General features: G+C 39.5%; 1 protein-coding gene across 1 annotated transcript in view; it reads left to right on the top strand.

Annotated features, from left to right (window-relative positions):
- Positions 1 to 21472, top strand: part of LOC126236735 (ankyrin repeat domain-containing protein 6-like) — a 726845-nt gene that overhangs the window by 671067 nt on the left and 34306 nt on the right. The window contains exons 6-11 of the mRNA XM_049946266.1: positions 38 to 238; positions 2882 to 2980; positions 5108 to 5206; positions 5326 to 5532; positions 7415 to 7594; positions 20423 to 20765. Of these exons, the coding sequence (XP_049802223.1) occupies positions 38 to 238; positions 2882 to 2980; positions 5108 to 5206; positions 5326 to 5532; positions 7415 to 7594; positions 20423 to 20765 (1129 nt within the window). The remainder of the gene's footprint in view (positions 1 to 37; positions 239 to 2881; positions 2981 to 5107; positions 5207 to 5325; positions 5533 to 7414; positions 7595 to 20422; positions 20766 to 21472) is intronic.

Genomic DNA, 21472 nt, shown 5'->3' with positions numbered 1-21472 from the left:
GAGCTACGGAAAGTGATATGTTTTATGCTTTTTGCAGCATGGCAACACAGCTTTACATGAAGCTAGCTGGAAAGGCTACAGCCGTACTGTAGCAGCACTGGCTCGATGTCGTGGAGTCAATCTTCATCTAAAAAACTGTGGTGGATTTGCTGCTCTCCACCTCTGTTGTCAAAATGGGCATAATCAAAGTTGCCGTGAGTTGCTTTTAGCAGGCTGCAACCCGGACCTTCAAAATAATGTAAGTAATGCTTTCTGCCATGAATGTAATAATGTAAAACGTCTTGCCTTTCAAAGATATATTAAACATAATTAAACATAAAGTTATCATAGGCTCATTCATTCACTGCAGTCATTTAAACTAGGTGCTATTGCTTGTAATATAATGTCTGCAACACAACATAATGTCTGTGGCACAACAGTTCAAATTTATTTGAGTTTATTGAGATAACAATATCTGTTGTGTCTCTTTTCTTTCTTTTATATTGTTTGCAGAATCATCTAAATTTAGTCTTCATCGTTCAGAGCTTTTTTCATTATTCAGTGTACTGTGTTACAAAATTTACTGTTTTATATTACCTTGATTATCAAGTAATTGTTGGCATTGAAGTATCAAACTTAATGAGTCATTCTTGTGATTGGTGAAGCACTTGCAACCATTACATTCACATTCCTATGTTTAAAACTGTGGTGTCACCGCCAGACACCACACTTGCTAGGTGGTAGCCTTTAAATCGGCCGCGGTCCATTAGTATACGTCGGACCCGCGTGTCGCCACTATCAGTGATTGCAGACCGAGCGCCGCCACACGGCACATCTAGAGAGACTTCCTAGCAGTCACCCCAGTTGTGCAACCGACTTTGCTAGCGATGGTTCACTGACAAAATACGCTCTCATTTGCCGAGACGATAGTTCGCATAGCCTTCAGCTACGTCATTTGCTACGACCTAGCAAGGCGCCATTATCAGTTGCTGTTGATATTGTGAAGAATGTACAGACAAGAGCTACGTTCAACATTGATGGATTAAAGTTAAGTATTCCACCAAATACCACCTTTTTTCTGAAGTCTGAATTCCTTGTCCTGTTCCAGACCTCACGCCAGCCTGCGTGAGCTTAAACGCATGCCTTTCGGCTTCCTCTCAATTTAGTGGGTTGGTCTCCTGCCAATCCACAACAAAAACACTTCCTATTTTCTGGACCATCTGATACGTGTTTCTACCTCCCTCTTATGCCTCACGTGGCAACCTATCACTGGTACTGCTGCCCTCTACACAAACATTCCAAATGCGCCTAGTCCATCTTGCACAAGCAGCCATAAAAATCAGTATGACCCTCTCTTGTAAGTTAATGTGTGCTCCACCAGAAGGAAGGCCATGTGCATGACAGCCCTTGGCATATACTAGCCAATATGCAACTTCAAACATGAAAGCTCAGTCTTAAGCATGTATCTGATTTCCACCACACACATGATCTCAAATTATCAGTAATTACTCATGTTATTGGCTACCTGCTGTTCACTTCTGTACCCAGTCACTGCATACCTTTTTGTACATTATTTCTTTTTGTTTACATTTTGTGAATTCCTGTTCTTTTTCTTCCTTGGCTGCTTCTTCTCTACTATTAGCCACTTAATTTTCCTATGTTGCTTTCTATTTTCATGTAATTCTTGCTTCTGTTACAAAAGAGTTCTTCACCACCTATTACTTGGCAGCTATCCTCTTGACCACCTATAACACCTCAGGCTCCAAATATCCCATCTACAGCTTTTTACCTATTCTATATATCAGTTACAGTGTTTCAGGTTTTAAAATTTATCTGTTGCTTACAACTTGTCATTGATTTCCCCTTAATGAGACATGAGTGACTTCTTTTTTTTCTGATTAGTCTTGCTTCCTTCAACCATTACCTCTTTTTTACTATTGAAGGAACCATTGCCTTTAAAAGTTTACAGTTTTGTTTGGATAATATAGAGGGTGATCAGGTACAATCTGAAAAGCTTGTAAGTGTGTTGCAGGGTAGGTTGTGCTGAGAAATGTTTCTCAAGAAAAAATTCAATACAGTGTGCCATTTCTGAATAAATGAGCATTGAAGTTACCCAATCAGGTCACTGCATGCAGAAATTCAAGTGGCCAGCCAGATACAATTAGTGTCCATTGTTCTTACAGTGAATAACACATGAGATTGCTCAGCCTTTGGCTTGGGTTCGATCCTTACTGCAATCCCATGTCCAATTTTTATATTGGCCTCTTGTTTTGTTTTTGGAAATCAAATTAAGAACACATTCTATGACACTGCCTCTGGTGTGCCATTTGAATTTGTGTGTGCAATGGCCTGATTGGCTAACTTCAATGTCAGTTGACTCAGAAGCAGTGCAACATATCAAATTTTTTTCTTAAAAATTATTTCACAGCCCAACCTATTCTGCGACACTCTTACAAACTCTTCAGTCTGTTTCTGATCACCCTGTATGTGTGTTCATCTCTGTTGCCTGTTGATACGTCCAAGTCAATTGTATGAGTATCTTTATTTGACTGAAATCCAGTTTGATGGTCATTTCCCAATTACATATTTGGATCATTTTGTCATTTTGTATCACTTGCTGTGCAGGTATTGTTCCTTGCCAGGTAGTACAGAATCTTCTCTTTTATGATTATGGCATAGCAATCACATTAATCCAAAATTAGTTTCAGACAGTTAAATAACTATTGATGATTCACTCTGCACCTTCACGCACTTGGAAACAGTCAAAAACTTCATAGTAAAAAGTCCCCTTTTGTTTATATTTATTACATTTTTGCCAATGTATATAACCATTTCATGTAACATTAAGCATTTCTTTTTTTTAATTTCAAATACATGTCTGCACGCTGTTCTGTTTCCACAGTATGGTGATACACCACTTCACACAAGTGCCAGGTATGGACATGCTGGAGTAACAAGAATTCTTATTAGTGCCCAGTGCCATGTTTCAGATCAAAACAAGGTAAGTTGCAGCTATTATGGCTGTTCCTATTGCTAGCATTGCTGTATTTGGTGTCCTACTTTAATTACATAAAAACTTTTTATGGGTAATTGTGGCACAATGACCAGTTGCCAAAAAAATTAAATTCTGCTTGCTTTGCACTTAAAAATATCATGAGTGTGACAATGTGCATACAGAAATACCAAGCCAATTCTTTCCCTTGTCCTCCTCCAAATGAGCTTGTGCTCTGTCTCAAATTGTCTATCCTTTCTCACTCTATCCTACCTTCATTTTCCACATATGTCTCCAAATTTCGTAATTTTGGCATAAACATATTTCACAGGCTGCAAATGGATACAAAGCATGAAATGGCTACTCATCTAAAACAAAGTAAGCTACAGACATACTTTATTAACATCTTCATCCACATTTTGTTTAACTTTATGAAGTCTGAAACAGTGCATACTTGCTAACGACAACCTGGCTTGCACAAGAAACTGAATTGTATCTTATCCATTAATTAGCTGAGCTTCTAAAATATAAGAGTATTAATAATTGTCAGTATGTATTATTAACAGGGTAACTCTGACAGAAATTTAATCATTTAGCAAAGGCAGTCATTGGCCACATATCTCATTACTAGTTATACATTTCAAAAATATCTGCCTCCACAAGGAAGGTCATTGATGCATAATTGAATGCCCACACTAAACACAGAGACAGACCATCTCCAAAGTTAAGCATTCAGCAGGTCAACATGTCAACTTAGAGACCATATAACAATATGTATGTGGGCTGCAGGGCAGTAGTTTATTTTCCGATTCAAGAAGGGCAATGACATCTGAGCACCCAGAACAAGCTGAATCTTTTCTGGTGGCATACAGAAGCTGCCATTCCAAGTAATTACCTATGCTAATCACACTTCACAGACAACAGAACTTGGCATCAGCAGAACGACACCACCATTCCATAGTCAAAACATCACTAGAGTTACAGCAGTTGTTTATAGAAGCACACTTTTAAACATATAAGATGAAGAAATTCCCCTTAAGTGCAAGATAGAGTCCAGTAGTTATACCTTTGCAAGAAAGATACGAGGGGCACTCAATAAGTAATGTAACACTTTTTTTCAGTTGAAAAAATACTGAATTTGCTGTGGGATATTGTGGAATATTCCTGCTTCAGCCCCTATAGTTTCATCAAGTTCCAATAGGTGGCGGCACTATACTTAGCCTTCAAAATGGCATCTGTAACAGAGGTGTGTTCCAACAGAAAGCTGCCTTTGAGTTTCTTTTGGCAGAAAACCAGAGCATCACAAACATTCATATGTGCTTGCAGAATGTCTATGCAGACGTGGCAATGAACAAAAGCACTGGGAGTTGTTGGGTGAGGCGTTTGTCATCACAACAAGGTTGCGCAAACCTGTCCGATCTCCTATGTGCTGGACAGACACACACAGCTGAGACTCCTGCACTTGTCCCAGTTTCCATGTGTTTGGCCCAACAAAGGATCTTCTCTGTGGGGAACAGTCCCTGGAGAATGGGGAGGTTATTGATGCAGCAAGATGTTGGTTCTGACGTCGACCAGACCTACAGGCAGAAAATGTGCTCCTGTTTCTTTGCAGTGACACTGGGAACAGTGTTACCACATGAAGCCAGAGTAATTCGATGCATGTATTATTTGTTGGTGCACATTTGGTTCAGAGGACTCCTGGTGTCAGTCATATAGTGCACATCTTGATTGTTATTGAGAGGGGGCTATGTGTGTACCTTGAGCTTTGTTGCTATCAACTACTGTGAATCTGAGCGGATACTGAATGTTAACGAATCACCATGGCTCCCATTCCTTTTAATTTCTCGTGAGGTGTATGTCCAATAAGTCAGTGCCAACAAGCACAGTAAAACAAGTGCAAAATACAACTAGAAGTTACTGCACTTCAGTTGCTCACTAGCATATATTAACATACATATTGAAACTAGTCACATTTATCTTCAAAACTATTGTTAACTATTATGTAGACAACAACAAAACATATTTGCATTCCTTAATTAAAATTTTCTTTGAAATTTTAAAGCAATTATTATGTTAACACCATCACCCATATTGAGCTGTTCAGAAATCATATGAATTTTGACATGCTATTTGCAGAATGGTGACACTGCATTGCACATTGCTGCAGCTATGGGTCGCAGAAAACTTACAAGAATATTGTTGGAGGCTGGTTGTGACAAAAGTCTTAAAAATAAGGTATAATGTCAATAAAAGAAATTTTAATCATTTTTATCCATGGATCATATTATAATGCAAAAGATTTTTCCTTGTCATTCACATATTTGTATTAAGTCTTATTAGCAAATTTGTTTCAGCAAAATGAGACAGCAAGAGATATTGCTTTACGGAAAGATCTAAATGAAATTCTCTCTATTCTGGACAACTGCCCAGTATTAAGGGCGAAGTCAAAGTACACAAAGACTGTCCATGAGAAGGAAATAAAGAATGAGAAGAAACGGGAAAAGAACGAGAGTGGGACAAGTAGTAAAGACAGCAGCACCCGTCACAAAGATAAGAAGAAGGTTCGTTAATATCTGTTATTTCATGCTTATTATTGCATCAAATTGATAATTGGTATTTAAATGTGCAAGTAGGATGTAAAAAGCAAGTTGATTTATTGCTTTTCAACAAAATTGTAATCTATGTTCATTCTTACGAGAAGGATGACATTTTGGGTTCCGGGGGTTTTTTTTAGACTGAGAGTACTATTTATATGATTACTTATCCAATGTTGCAGGTGTTAGATAATAAAAAATGTAACAGCCTTTTTATTTATTATCCATACTGGATCTTGTGAACACCACAGCAGTTACTGATTGTTGGTGAATAGTGCAACAAGCTACAAACTGTTTATTTACATTTACCAACAGTTGCAATTTTTTATGGATGTAATTTTCATTCATCAATAATATTTGTCCTTTGGATTACTGGTAGTTTTGGAAAACATATTCTTAATAGATATTCCACTTGTTAATGTTCTACGTCACAGTTTTCTGCGGTAACTAATCATTTAAAAAGAAAGCAACTATTGCATGAAAGTAAACAGTGGGAATAACTTTTGATATTCATCCACAATTGTATAGCACTTAGCTAGATAGATATTTGCTAATGAAATTTGTCATAAATAGTCCATCACAAATTGTGAAGAAGAATAATATCCACTGCTGCTACATTAGAAGAAAAAAATACATTTTGTCTCATCATTAAGACTGTCAGTGGCTGACAAAATGATTGAATATGCAACCACAAAAATCTGTGATTATTTGCCCAATAACAAAGTTTGCACGTAGTTCACAAAACATATTTTCAGTTTAAACTGAAATTGCTTATTCTGGACTATCATTCCCATCTTTAGATAAATTCTTAATTAAAACTAGCAGCTTGTTTAACATGGAAGAAAATTGTGTTACATTGTTGCAGATTTTGAGTATGTTTCACTAGTAGCATGAGTAATATATTCACTTTTATTAAATATAAGCCACTGTGCTTTTATTTATTTTTTGCTTTGTCTTGGTTTATCAATTATCTAACTGGGTATATGTGAGTTACCATGATTTCCTCTCCTATGCTTCTATCTTCATCTAAAAGTAGGACTTACACCCAACACCTTCAATTATTTTGTTTAATATATTCCAGTCTCTGTCTTCCTCTACAATTTTCGACCTCTCCAGCTCCCTCAAGTACCATGGAAGTTGTTCCCACCCCTGGATGTCTTAACACATGTCAAACCTCCTGCCCCTTCTTCCTTTCCTCACTGATTCCGTAAATAACCTAATTTCTTATCTTATCCATCCACTGAATATGTAGCACACTTCTGTAAACCTTACCTCAAACATTCGGATTCCTTCTTTTCTGGTTTTCACAGAGACCATATTACCTTCTGAATCATGTTAAGCTCCTGACACATATTCTCTGAACCTTTTTCTCTCAAATTAATGCCTTTCTCTGATACTAGCAGGCTCCTTTTGCTCTCTTTGGCTGTGTTAGTTTGCTTTTTATCTCTTATTAGCTTCATCTCCCTTGTGTTATTTTTTTCCAAGATAGCAGATGTCCTTCACTTTATCTACTATGTGGTCCTCAATTTTTATGTTAAGCTATCACTAATCCCATTTCTGCCCCTTGTCATTATCCTCATCTTTTGTTGATTTACTCTCAATCCATATTCTGGGCTCATTAGACTGTTGATTTGAGTCAACAGTTCCTGTAATTGTTCTTCATATTAATTGAAGATACCAATGTCATCAGTGAAGCTTGTCATTGATTTCCTTTCACCCTGAATTTTAATTCCACTCCTAAACCTTTCCTTCATTCCTTCTTATATCTAATCATAATTTAGTCAACTTGTGTTTTAAAGGATAAATTGTTACTTGTATCAACAGTAACAAACTTTTGTTTTTTTCCCAGCACAAAAACAACCATAAGGTGCACTTTGAAAGGCCAACAGGCAAGCAGTGGTCACCTTACGGATGTCATTACTTTCCAGATCCTAAAGCATTTCCACAACCAAATCTGGATTCCTTACCACAAGAGCCTCTGAAAAAGGGTGAACAATATTATCTAGATTTAGCTGGAAACATTCGAAAGGTAAGAAAACAAATCATCAAAGGTCTCCAGTTCCTATATCGTACCATATATAGGATGCTTGTTTTAACTTGAGATAACCAAATATATCGAAAATGTTGCAGTGTAAAAAAAAAGAATGTTCTGGATGAAAGGGAGCATCTGTTTGTGCTACAACTGGATATCTCCTAACCACCCGTCTTGCATCGGCAGGTCTATGTTGTATTTTCAAATGGGAACTCCGCCCCTCCCCCACATTTTTATTGCATATTCAGATTCTATGCGAAAAAATACTTATGGTTTACTCAAACCATTGTTTCCCTTTTGTGATATATGGCACTGTAACCAGCAAATATCCTGAGTGCCTGTTTGTTGTTGCAATTAAGAACCAACACACTTGATTCTACATTTAATTTAGGATGTAAATGTAAAACTTGGTGTTTCAGTGGCTAATACTGATTTTCAAACGTTACTTGAGTGTTGCAAATGTGATTGTGTAGAGGATAGGGAGAACAGAGGTAGTAATGGGATGGTTGTGTCTGATGGTCAGCAACGCAGGTAAGGCATGAGTCACACTGTACTGTGCATGTTCAGAACAGACTATGCATCAGTGGAGGTTGTTTACAAGTAGTGAACACTTCTTATTTGCATTCAGAGGCCAAGGTCAATGTGCAATGAAAGACCTAACAGAGTTCCAAAGAGAGCAGGTTGTGGGGGCCCGATTAGCAGGAGCATCAGTAACCAAGATAGCCAACTTATTGTATGTTTCAAGATCAGCTGCTTCAACAGTCATGACAGCCCAGACAAAATGTGGAAAGACATCATCACGTAAATGTGATAGTGGATGCAAATCAAAACTAAATGACAGAGATTGTTGTGCGCTAACATGAATTGTGTCAAAACAACACAAAACTACGGTGACTAAAGTGACTGCAGAGCTCAATAGCCAACTTTGGGACCCCGTATTTATCAACACCATCCACTGAGAACTCCATAAAGAAAATATTCGTAGACGAGCTGCTATATCAAAACCATTAGTGACAACAACCAATGCAAAGGAGCATAAAATATGATGTCAGGAGCATAAATCCTGGACAGTATCAGTGGAAACACATCATATGGTCCGACAAGCCAACGTTTTCATTATTTCCAACATCTGGCTGGGTTTATGTCTGGATAATGCTAAGAGAAGCCTCCAATTTTGATTGCTTGATTCCAACAGTTAAGCATGGAGGTGGAAGTGTGATGGTGTGGGTATTCATATCATGGTATTCTGCTGGTCCCATCATTACTCTCAAAGGCCATGTTACAGCCAACAATTACGTGAACATGTTAGGTGATCAGGTGGACCCCATGGTTCAAATGTTGTTCCCCAACATGATGCCATATTTCAGGACGATAATGCACCCATTCATATAGTCAGGACAGTACAAGCATGGAATGAGGAGCATACAACTGAACTGTTGTCTCTTACCCGGCCAGCACTTGAACATTATCAAACTCTCGTGGGCGGTATTGGAGCACATACTCGGGAGTAGATTTCTGCCTCCCTCATCACTACAGGATTTAGAAGAGGTTCTGATCGAAGAGTGGCATATTATTCCACTGGAGATTATACAATCATTATATGCCAGTATTCCAAGAAGATTTACAGCTGTGTTATGGGAAAACGGGTGTCCAACCCATTATTAACAAACCATTCCCAAGTAAGTACAGGTGTTCACTTTATTTTGTCTGCCCCTTGTACAATAAACATAATATGACTAGACATTGGCATTTGTGGCAAGCAAGCTACTCATATGGCAATGTAATTTTCTGTTCTGTGGTTGTAGTGAGTGATCAAACAAAGAATGCTTGATTTTAGTGGCCATCCTGAAATACTGCCGTCGGGGTGACTGATTTTGGCATGTGTTTCCATCCAGCTGCCATAAATATTGTGCTGTCTACTATGTGGCTACCAACAGAATACAAACCACAACCATTTTAATCAGGTCAAATGTCCATGAAACGAGTGACAAATGGTGAGGCAACAAGACTCCCCAATATCAAGAATCCCAATGGGAACAGACCTGGATCATGCTTAAGATAGTTTCTAACAAGATATTGAAAAAGCTACCTATATTGTACTGTACAATCAAATTTGCAATACTAAAGTACATTTTGAACATAAATATCAATTATTAGAACACAGAGGTTTACATTTACAACACAAATAAAAAGTAGAATCAAATGCATCAATTCTTAATTGCAAAAACGGGAACACTCAATATTTGTCAATTACAGTACCACCTACAGTGAATGTAAACACAGGTCTGCGGTAACTGTACATATTTTTTGGCTTAGAAGCTGGATATGCAATAAAAATATTGGGGTTGGGAGGGGGGGGGGGGCAGGTTCCCATCTTAAAATACAAGGTTGAACCTGCCCACAGAGGAGGAGTGGTATTAGGAGGTGTCCAATTGCAGCTCAGATGGATGTCCCCTTTACTAATATTAATTTCACACGTAGAGCATTGTTTTCATATGATGGATCATTTTTGTGATATTTAGATGCCTCAAGTTAAAAGAAACACCATGTATATATTGCCATACTTATACTTTATGGGAATGAGGGAGAGAGGAGGAGAGATAGAGTGCCTCATATTGTAAAAAAGCCTATCACTGTGTTAATTGGTGCAACAACCCCAATAAAGCTGCATAGATTGGACTTTTCATTCACTTGAGAAATATTCCTGTCCACTGCCCCACATTATCTTTTTGGCTACATTTGATGCCATCAGCCTCTAAAAAATGAACAGTTTGAAGGCAGAGTGAAAATTCCTTGGTTGGCACAGAAATTGTGGTGACATAAATCAAGTTTTGTTTTTGTGATGATAATACATACTGCATAACAATATAATTGAATGTCAAATTAATCTTTGAAGCTTTTTTTCTTTATATGGATTCTTGAAGAAGTTACATTGTGAGTGTACATTTTTCCTTTCAAATGGATAAACTCATGTACCATATCATTACAAAATGAACATAATTTGGACAGTCAGAAATTTGTCTGAAGTTGGTGAAGGTTTTTTAAAACACACACACACACACACACACGAGTAACTCATAATGCTGTCTTTATTACAAATGGGCTTAAACTGCACCTCCTACTTCAATGTAGAGCCTACATCGGTGGTGCTGAGGTTCACACACATGAGCCAATAGGTGTGGCTATCTTTAAAGTACTTCAGTCACTCCATGGACTCGAGCAACAAGGTCCTCCACTGGTGTTGCAGGTGTGCCATACACCATACTCTTCATAATACCCCACAGAAAATAGCTGAGAGGTGTCAGATCTGGAGACTCTGCTGGCCATGGAACTGGTCCACCTCTACCTGATACACCAATCGGGATATGCAACGTGGAGGTCATTCAGCAATTCGACATCAAAGTGTGCTGAAGCTCCGTCATGTTGCAGTCTCACGTCCATCTGAACATTTTGGGGCACTACATGCAATAGGGCAGGCAAAACTTCTCTAATAAATGTGAGGTAGGTTGGTCCTGTTAGTGTGTTTGGCAGTAGATATGGCCCAATGACATAGCCACCAATTATCCCAACCCAGATGTTGATACAAATCCTGTGTTGGTGATATTTAATCATCTATGTAAGTGGATTTTCATGTACCAAAAATGTGCATGTTGTGTAAGTTTAATATGTTGCCTCTAGTAAATGTGCATTCATCCATGAATAACATCAAGCTCAGGAATTGTGGCTGAGGTATGCATTGTTGTAAATACCACTACACAAACTGTACCCTTTGTGGGCAGTCCTCCTCCCGTAATGCCTGGACCCTCTGCAGATGATACGGATGGAACCAGGGTTCATGGACAAGATGTCACATGGCTCTTTTATCCATGTGCAGCACGTGTGCCACCTGCCGAGTGCTGGTGGCTGGGTACTCTTTGAACGCTGTCAGCACGTCCTTCTCCAACCATAGTCTTCAAGCTGAGCATGGATGAACCGCATCATGTTTTGGCACTTATCAAAGGCAAACAGTAGACTGGGAATAGTATTTGCAAGTACCAAGAACCAAATGCTACTGAACGAACACATTTCATGCAGAAAATACTTACATCCTACTTTATGGCTTCTCTGAGGCATCTCTCGATGGGCACGAATGTAGGTATATGTGTTTGGAAAATTTTCCACATACAGTCTTGCAGCAGCTCTCCCATTGCAATCCACTTTTCCATATGAAAGCACAATGTTGGTGATTTCCACAGCTGTGTACTGATACATGTCACACAGCTGTTAACAATGTTGCTGCAGTGGCAGGTCACATAATGTTTGCACTAGGATGTCACAAGGGCCATATGGAGGAATGTAGTGCATGCACAGAAATGTTATTAGGCTCAGGTTGTCCAAGTAGTACACAGCTGGCTAAAGGATTGCATATCTTCCATATTACAACACCACAAATAATCGGAACAAACTGTCAGAACCATTCATTCTCAGGCTTTAACACTCTCCTGTGCACAAGCCATTCATTTCTGAATATGGGTTTCTTCTTGAAAACCAATCAGTTTGCCTCGCTGTACAACAAACTAAACATTTTTTTTCTTTTTTTCTTTTTTCATTTTTTTTTTTTTGGGGGGGGGGGGAGCAGCATGCATGTATATACATTTTAAAAAACCCTATAGCAATGTAGATGATGCTGAGCCAAGTAATGTAATACATGAGACAAGGGGCCGCAAATGTCAGGAAATACTCCAAAAGTGGATGACAAATTTTGAACACATAACGTCACCAGATGTACTTCACTGCATGTGGAGCAGTGTAGCCTATCAGTTTGTCATCGTTGACCATCCCAACCCAAGAAGGCTCTAGGACTACATTTGCAACTTTCAAGCATGGGGCTCAGGGTTTGAGTTTTGTGTCTGGCAGGTAGTATTTTTTTTTTTTTTTTGCATTGCATTAGACAATTACGTGCTTACATTGAGGTAAGATTAATTATTTTATATACTGGTCTTGTGGTTTCCATTGGTTAGTTGCAAAGCTTAGCACAACAAATACGTACTGTATTGCATCACAAATAAGTAAGTATAAGCTTCTGAAGTGCACCACTACCCGTAAATGACCTAAGTGTTTTTTACTAAATAAAGTCTGTAAACAAAAAAGGGTGATAAAAGGGAAGAAATAAAAAATTAGAACAGCTTTTGCTTGGATACAGGGAGGCCAATAATAAAGTAACTTCTAAGTTTACGATAGATCACAATTACAAAAGAGTATTGAAAAATAGAAGCAACGAAACTGGTGTTCTACTGTTTTAAGTGTGGAACGTCAGATCCCTTAATCAGGCGGGTAGGTTAGAAAATTTAAAAAGGGAAATGGATAGTTTAAAATTAGATACATTGGAAGTAAGTGAAGTTTGGTGGCAGGAGGAACAGGACTTCTGGTCAGGTGACTATAGGGTTATAAATACAATATCAAACAGGAGTAATGCAGGAATAGGTTTAATAATAAATAAAAAAATAAGAACTTGGATAAGCTACTATGAACAGCACAGTGAATGCATTATTGTAGCCAAGATAGATACAAAGTCAAAGTGCACACACACACACACACACACACACACACACACACACACCACAGTATTGCGAGTTTACAAGCCAACTAGCTCCGCAGATGATGAACAGATTGAAGAAATGTATGATGAGATAAAATAAATTATTCAGATACTTAAAGGGAATGAAAATTTAATAGGAATGGGGGACTGGAGAAATTCGATAGTAGGAAAAGGAAGAGAAGGAAAAATAGTATGTGAATATCAGCTGGGGGAAAGGAATGCAAGAAGATGCCACCTGGTAGAATTTTGCACAGAGCATAATTTAATCATCACTAACATTTAGTTTAAGAATTTTGAAAGAAGACTGTATATGTAGAAGAGACCTGGAGATATCAGAATGTTTCAGATTGTTTATATAATGATAAGACAGAGATTTTGGAATTAGATTTTAAATTTTACAACATTTTCGGGGGCAGATGTGGACTCTGACCACAATTTATTGGTTATGAACTGTAGATTAAAACTGATAAAGCTGCAAAAATGTAGGAATTTGAGGAGATGGGACTGGATGAACTGAAAGAACCAGGGTTTGCAGAGAGATTAAGAGGAAGCATCAGGGAACAATTGACGAGAACAAGGAAAAGGAATACAGTAGAAGAAGAATGAGTAGCTTTGAGAGATGAAATAGTGAAGACAGCAGAGGATCAAGTAGCCTAAAAGACAAGGCTTATTACAAATCCTTGGGTAACACAAGAGATATTGAATTTCATTGATGAAGGGAGAAAATATAAAAATGCAATAAATGAAGCAGGTGAATGGGAATACAAATGTCTATAAAATGAGATTGACAGGAAGTGCAAAATGGCTAATCAGTAATGGCTAGAGGACAAATGTAAGGATTTAGAAGCACATATCACTAGAGGAAAGGTAGATGCCACCTACAGGAAAATTAAACAGACCTTTGAAGAAAAGAGACCCACCTGTATAAATATCAAGAGCTCAGATGGAAAACCAGTCTTAAGCAAAGAACAGAAAGCAGAAAGGTGGAAGCAGTGTGTAGAGGCTCTATACAAGGATATGTACTTGAGGGTAATGTTATGGAAATGGAAGAGGATGTAGATGAAGATGAGATGGGAGATAAGATACTGTATGAAGAATTTGACAGAGCACTGAAAGATCTAAGTCAAAACAAGGTCCCGGGAGTAGACAACATTTCCTTAGAGCTACTGGTAGCCTTTGGAGAGCCAAACATAACAAAATTCTTCCATGTAGTGAGCAAGATGTGTGAGACAGACAAAATGCCCTCAGACTTCAAGAATAAAATAATAATTCCAATTACAAAGAAAGCAGGTACAAACAAGTGTGAAAATTACTGAACTATCAGTTCAATAAGTCATGGCCGCAAAATACTAACATGAATTCTTTACAGACGAATGGAAAATCTGATTGAAGCCCACCTCTGGGAAGATCATTTTGGATTCTGGAGAAATGTAGGAACATGCAAGGCAGTACTGACCCTATGATTTGTCAAAGAAGACAGGTTAAGGAAAGGCAAATCTATTTATAGCATTTGTAGACTTAGAGAAAGCCTTTGACAATGTTGACTGGAATACTCTATTTCAAATTCTGAAGGTAGCAGGGGTAAAATACAGAGAGCAAAATGCTTTTTACAGATTTTACAGAAACTACATCTACATATACATGACTACTCTGCAATTCACATTTAAGTGCTTGGTAGAGGGTTCGTCGAACTATCTCTCTACCATTCCACTCCCGAACAGTGCGCGGGAAAAATGAACACCTAAACCTTTCTGTTCGAGCTCTGATTTCTCTTATTTTATTTTGATGATCATTCCTACCTATGTAGGTTGGGCTCAACAAAAATTTTCGCATTCGGAACAGAAAGTTGGTGACTGAAATTTCGTAAATAGATCTCGCCGCGACGAAAAACGTCTTTGCTGTAATGACTTCCATCCCAATTCGCGTATCATATCTGCCACACTCTCTCCCCTACTACGTGATAATACAAAACAAGCTGCCCTTTTTTGCACCCTTTCGATGACCTCCGTCAATCCCACCTGGTGAGGATCCCACACCGCGCAGCAATATTCTAACAGAGGACGAACGAGTGTAGTGTAAGCTGTCTCTTTAGTGGACTTGTTGCATCTTCTAAGTGTCCTGCCAATGAAACGCAACCTTTGGCTTGCCTTCCCCACAGTATTATCTATGTGGTCTTTCCAACTGAAGTTGTTCGTAATTTTAACACCCAGGTACTTAGTTGAATTGACAGCCTTGAGAATTGTACTATTTATTGTGTAATCGAATTCCATCGGATTTCTTTTGGAACTCATGTGGATCACCTCACACTTTTCGTTATTTAGTATCAACTGCCACCTGCCACACCATACAGCAATCTTTTCTAAATCGCTTTGCAACTGATACTGGTCTTCGGATGACCTTAGTAGACGGTAAATTACAGCAACATCTGCGAACAACCTAAGAGAACTGCTCAGATTGTCACCCAGGTCATTTATATAGATCAGGAACAGCAGAGGTCCCAGGACGCTTCCCTGGGGAACACCTGATATCACTTCAGTTTTACTCGATGATTTGCCGTCTATTACTACGAACTGCGACCTTCCTGACAGGAAATCACGAATCCAGTCACACAACTGAGACGATACCCCATAGGCCCCGCAGCTTGATTAGAAGTCGCTTGTGAGGAATGGTGTCAAAAGCTTTTCGGAAATCTAGAAATACGGAATCAACTTGAGATCCCCTGTCGATAGCGGCCATTACTTCGTGCGAATAAAGAGCTAGCTGCGTTGCACAAGAATGATGTTTTCTGAAACCATGCTGATTACGTATCAATAGATCGTTCCCTTCGAGGTGATTCATAATGTTTGAATACAGTATATGCTCCAAAACCCTACTGCAAACTGATGTCAATGATATAGGTCTGTAGTTGGATGGATTACTCCTACTTCCCTTCTTAAACACTGGTGCGACCTGTGCAATTTTCCAATCTGTAGGTACAGATCTATCGGTGAGCGAGCAGCTGTATATGAGTGCTAAGTAGGGAGCTATTGTATCAGCGTAATCTGAAAGGAACCTAATCGGTATACAATCTGGACCTGAAGACTTGCCAGTATCAAGCGATTTGAGTTGCTTCGCAACCGCTAAGGTATCTACTTCTAAGAAACTCATGCTAGCAGCTGTTCGTGTTTCAAATTCTGGAATATTCCATTCATCTTCCCTGGTGAAGGAATTTCGGAAAACTGCGTTCAATAACTCCGCTTTAGCGGCACAGTCGTCGGTAACAGTACCATCGGCACTGCGCAGCGAAGGTATTGACTGCGTCTTGCCGCTTGTGTACTTTACATATGACCAGAATTTCTTCGGATTTTCTACCAAATTTCGAGACAATGTTTCGTTGTGGAACCTATTAAAGGCATCTCGCATTGAAGTCCGTGCCAAATTTCGCGCGTCTGTAAATTTTAGCCAATCTTCGGGATTTCGCGTTCTTCTGAACTTCGCATGCTTTTTCCGTTGCCTCTGCAACAGAGTTCGGACCTGTTTTGTGTACCACGGGGGATCAGTTCCATCTCTTACCAATTTATGAGGTATGAATCTCTCAATTGCTGTTGCTACTATATCTTTGAATTTGAGCCACATCTCGTCTACATTTGCATAGTCAGTTCGGAAGGAATGGAGATTGTCTCTTAGGAAGGCTTCTAGTGATACTTTATCCACTTTTTTAAATAAAATTATTTTGTGTTTGTTTCTGGTGGATTTGGAAGAAATGGTATTGAGCCTAGCTACAATGACCTTGTGATCACTAATCCCTGTATAAGTCATGATGCTCTCTATTAGCTCTGGATTGTTTGTGGCTAAGAGGTCAAGTGTGTTTTTGCAACCATTTACAATTCGCGTGGGTTCGTGGACTAACTGCTCGAAATAATTTTCGGAGAAAGCATTTAGGACAATCTCGGAAGATGTTTTCTGCCTACCACTGGTTTTGAACAAGTATTTTTGCCAACATATTGAGGGAAGGTTGAAGTCCCCACCAACTATAACCGTATGAGTGGGGTATTTATTTGTTACGAGACTCAAATTTTCTCTGAACTGTTCCGCAACTATATCATCGGAGTCTGGGGGTCGGTAGAAGGAGCCAATTATTAACTTAGTTCGGCTGTTAAGTATAACCTCCACCCATACCAATTCGCACGGAGTATCTACTTCGACTTCACTACAAGATGAACCGCTACTGACAGACACAAACACTCCACCAATAATTCTGCCTACTCTATCTTTCCTGAACACCGTCTGAGACTTCGTAAAAATTTCTGCAGAACTTATTTCAGGATTTAGCCAGCTTTCTGTACCTATAAAGGTTCTGTGCTTTCTATTAGCGCTTGAAGCTCAGGGACTTTCCCAGCACAACTACAACAATTTACAACTACAATTCCGACTGTTCCTTGATCCAAGCACGTCCTTTATTTGCCATGCACCCTTTGAGATTGCAGCCCACCCCGTACTTTCCCGAGGCCTTCTAACCTAAAAAACCACCCAGTCCATGCCACACAGCCTCCGCTACCCGTGTAGCCGCCAGCTGAGTGTAGTGAACTCCTGACCTATTCAGCGGAACCCGAAACCCCACCACCCTATGGCGCAAGTCAAGGAATCTGCAGCCAACATGGTCACAAAACCGTCTGAGCCTCTGATTCAGACCCTCCACCCGCTTCTGCACCAAAGGTCCGCAGTCGGTTCTGTCAACGATGCTGCAGATGGTGAGCTCTGCCTTCATCTCGTAAGCAAGACCGGCAGCCTTCACCAAATCAGATAGCTGCTGGAATCCAGAGAGAATTTCCTCAGATCCAAAGCGACATACGTCATTAGTGCCGACATGTGCCACCACATGCAGCTGGCTGCACCCTGTGCTCTTCATGGCATCCGGAAGGACCCTTTCCACATCAGGAATGACTCCACCCAGAATGCACACGGAGTGCACACTGGATATCTTCCCCTCCTTAGCCGCCATATCCCTAAGGGGCCCCATTACGCGCCTAACATTGGAGCTCCCAACTACCAATAAGCCCACCCTCTGTGATTGCCCGGACCATGAAGACTGAGAATCATCCTCTGAAACAGGGCAGGCAGCTGCATCTGGCTCAGCCAGAGACAGTGCCTGAAACCTGTTTGTCAGACGCACCGGGGAGGCTTTCTGATCAGCCTACAGGGACGTCTTTCGCTGCCTGCCACGCCTTGGAACGACCTCCCAATCAACCACAGGCGAGGGCTCAGCCCCACTGCGGGCAGCAACCGGGGCAACCACAGCGGCAGACCGATCTGGGGACAGACGGGATGAGGTTGATATCCCCGTGATACCCAAGTCCGGCTCCCCACAGTGGTGCCCATTGGCAACAGCCTCAAGCTGTGCGACCGAAGTCAGTGCCGCTTGCAGCTGTGAGCGAAGGGATGCCAACTCAGCCCTCATCCGAACACAGCAATCACAGTCCCTGTCCATTCTAATCGATGTTGAACAACAGTTACTGAAACACGAGTCAGTGCCTAGATAATGCAAGGGAAACACGCAAAGAATGTATTAACTAACCTGTACAAATGCCTAACGACTGCACTACAATCTGCCTGAATTTACGATTACAGTAACTAAAACTCGAAATTACACCTCCTATACAAAACTCACACGCAATTTAAGTAAGAATCTACGAAGTAAACACTGAAGCGCGATGGTACAACTCTCAAATATTATAATACGCCCGAAATTTATGAATTAAACAATTCAAGTACCCAAAAACACGCAAAGAAATTAAGAATTAAACTATGTAACAAATACGTAAGCTAGGGGTCTACGACTTGCTGCTGCAGCTGCTTATCCAACGGCGGCAGGGAGCACTCTGGCTGTGACCAACCGACAGATGGCAGTTGTACGAGTTGAGGGGCATGAAAGGGAAGCAGTGGTTTCTCTAACAAATTTGAGGTTTGCTGACAACGTTGTAATTCTGTCAGAGACAGCAAAGGACTTGGAAGAGCAGCTGAATGGAATGGACAGTGTCTTGAAAAGAGGATATAAGAGGAACATCAAGAAAAGCAAAGCAAGGATAATGGAATGTAGTTCAATTAAATCAGGAGATGCTGAGGGAATTAGATTAGGAAATGAGACGCAAAAAGTAGTAGATGAGTTTTGCTATTTGAAAAGCAAAATAACTGATGATGGTCAAAGTAGAGAGGATATAAAATGTTGACTGGCAATTGCAAGACAAACATTTCGGAAAAAAATAAATTTGTTAACATCGAGTATAGAATTAAGTGCCAGGAAGTCTTTTCTGAAGGTATTATATGGAGTGTAGACATATATGGAAAAGAAACAAGGGTTATAAACAATTAAGACAAGAAGAGACTAGAAGCTTTTGAAATGTGGTGCTACAGAAGAATGCTGAAGATTAGATGGGTAGTTCACATAACTAATGAGGTGGTACTGAACAGAACTGAGGAGAAAAAAAATTTGTGGCACAGTAAGCAGATTCAGAAGGATGTAGGATGGAGTAGTTACTTGGAGATGAAGACACTTGCACATGATAGAGTAACATGCTGAGCTGCATCAAACCAGTCTTCAGACTGAATACCACCACCACCACAACAACAACAACCACATTCGAAAACAGAATAGCCTAGCGGAACTATGTGCACCACTACCCCCTACTGGCAAGGGGAGGATCAACAAGCCCAATCGCTGCATGTGTAGTGAGGTATGTCATCTGGTTATATCACATGTTTTACATTTATTATCCACTTTTGGGATATTTCCCGACATTTGCGGCCCCATCTGTCTTATATTAAATTACTCAACTCAGCCTCATCTATGTCACTTCAGGGGTATTTAAATGTTAATATTAGAATGAGAGAGGAGAGAAAGAATATCGTAGGTCTACAGAGACTGTGGCTATGACATTCCATATTTTGCAATACATATACAAATTCAAATGTAACTATATTACTTTTTCTAGGATCACATGCCAATAGACATCCAGAGTAACATAATGTAATCAAAGCTAAGCCAACATTTTGGAAGAAGCTTCTTGAACATGCTTAACATGAATGTAGCATTTTCTGTTATCCACAAGGAGATTTAATTTTGCAGGACATCAGCCCATTATGACCAGTCTCTTCGATTCCCTGCCAAAAGTTGTCTGTGTGAAAGCAGCATTCATACACTTTAATATATGTCTCTGTGATTATAATAGTTTCTGAAATTTCTGTTAATGCTGATATTTTCTCCATGACAGGGCCCAGTAGGCGTTGGATACACATGCTACTGTGCCCCATTTTTCCGCCACATGGAGGCCCGGCTGGACCGAGATAAACAGGAACTGAAAGAGCATATCGATCAGGCTCATGAACGACTTGATCGCAAAGTTTCAAGCTTGGAGCGCCGTACACAGGGCCGGTTATCTGAACTAACACGCTGTGTTGAAGATGGACATGCACTGTGCGAGTCACGACATCGTCAGCTTGAACAATGGCTTGCACGTTCTGGTCCAGGAAGACATTCAGAGCGCATGGTATCAGCAAGAACACCATCACCCAATATTGTAACTAGAGCTCGCAGCTTGGAGAATGTGTTGGATGGTATTTATTCTTCCTGTTCACTTTATGTATTAAGAATTTTCAAATATATAGTTATGTTAATTACATTATTTACCATAGCTCACAGCGTAAATCTAATGGAGTATTAGATATTTGTAAATGAAAAGTACAAAAATGTGGATGTTCTACAGTATTTGATGTTGAAATCTTTTGTATAGCTACAAGAGCTTCAATTTTAAAGGCATTCTCTAAAGAGAAATGTAAACTAACAAACATAGTTAATCAACAAGTTAAATGGGTGTCTTTTCACGATTTCCAAAATAATGTTGCTTCTGTTATACAACACTTGCTCATGCCACTACTGCTATTGACCTTATCACTCTCAGAAGCTGAAAACTTTAATAATTCTAAATAATCAGCAATAATGAAATTTTAGCTACGGTGAATATTTTAAAAACAGAACTTCACGAATTTACAGCCAAATTTTAATTTTGCAGTTGTATATGTTGCGTTTCATCTTAGCTTGACCATTTCTGCTAATTAGTTTGATATTTATTTGGACTAATGCATCATTTCTATGCTGTCATTGAACATTTCACTTCTTCATTCCATGTGGCATCCATTTGTAGTACAGAAAAATATAGCCTCATTTTTCTGTTAAATTTCAATTATGGATTCTTTCTGTTACTACCTGCTGTTCTACTTTCTTTTTTTCTTTTTACCCAACAACTGATGTAGTATGTTTGATA

Source organism: Schistocerca nitens, chromosome 2, assembly GCF_023898315.1.
Source record: "Schistocerca nitens isolate TAMUIC-IGC-003100 chromosome 2, iqSchNite1.1, whole genome shotgun sequence".
Taxonomy (NCBI): domain Eukaryota; kingdom Metazoa; phylum Arthropoda; class Insecta; order Orthoptera; family Acrididae; genus Schistocerca; species Schistocerca nitens.
The sequence above is the reverse complement of the archived record's forward strand: the minus strand, read 5'-3'. Positions and strand labels throughout refer to the sequence as shown.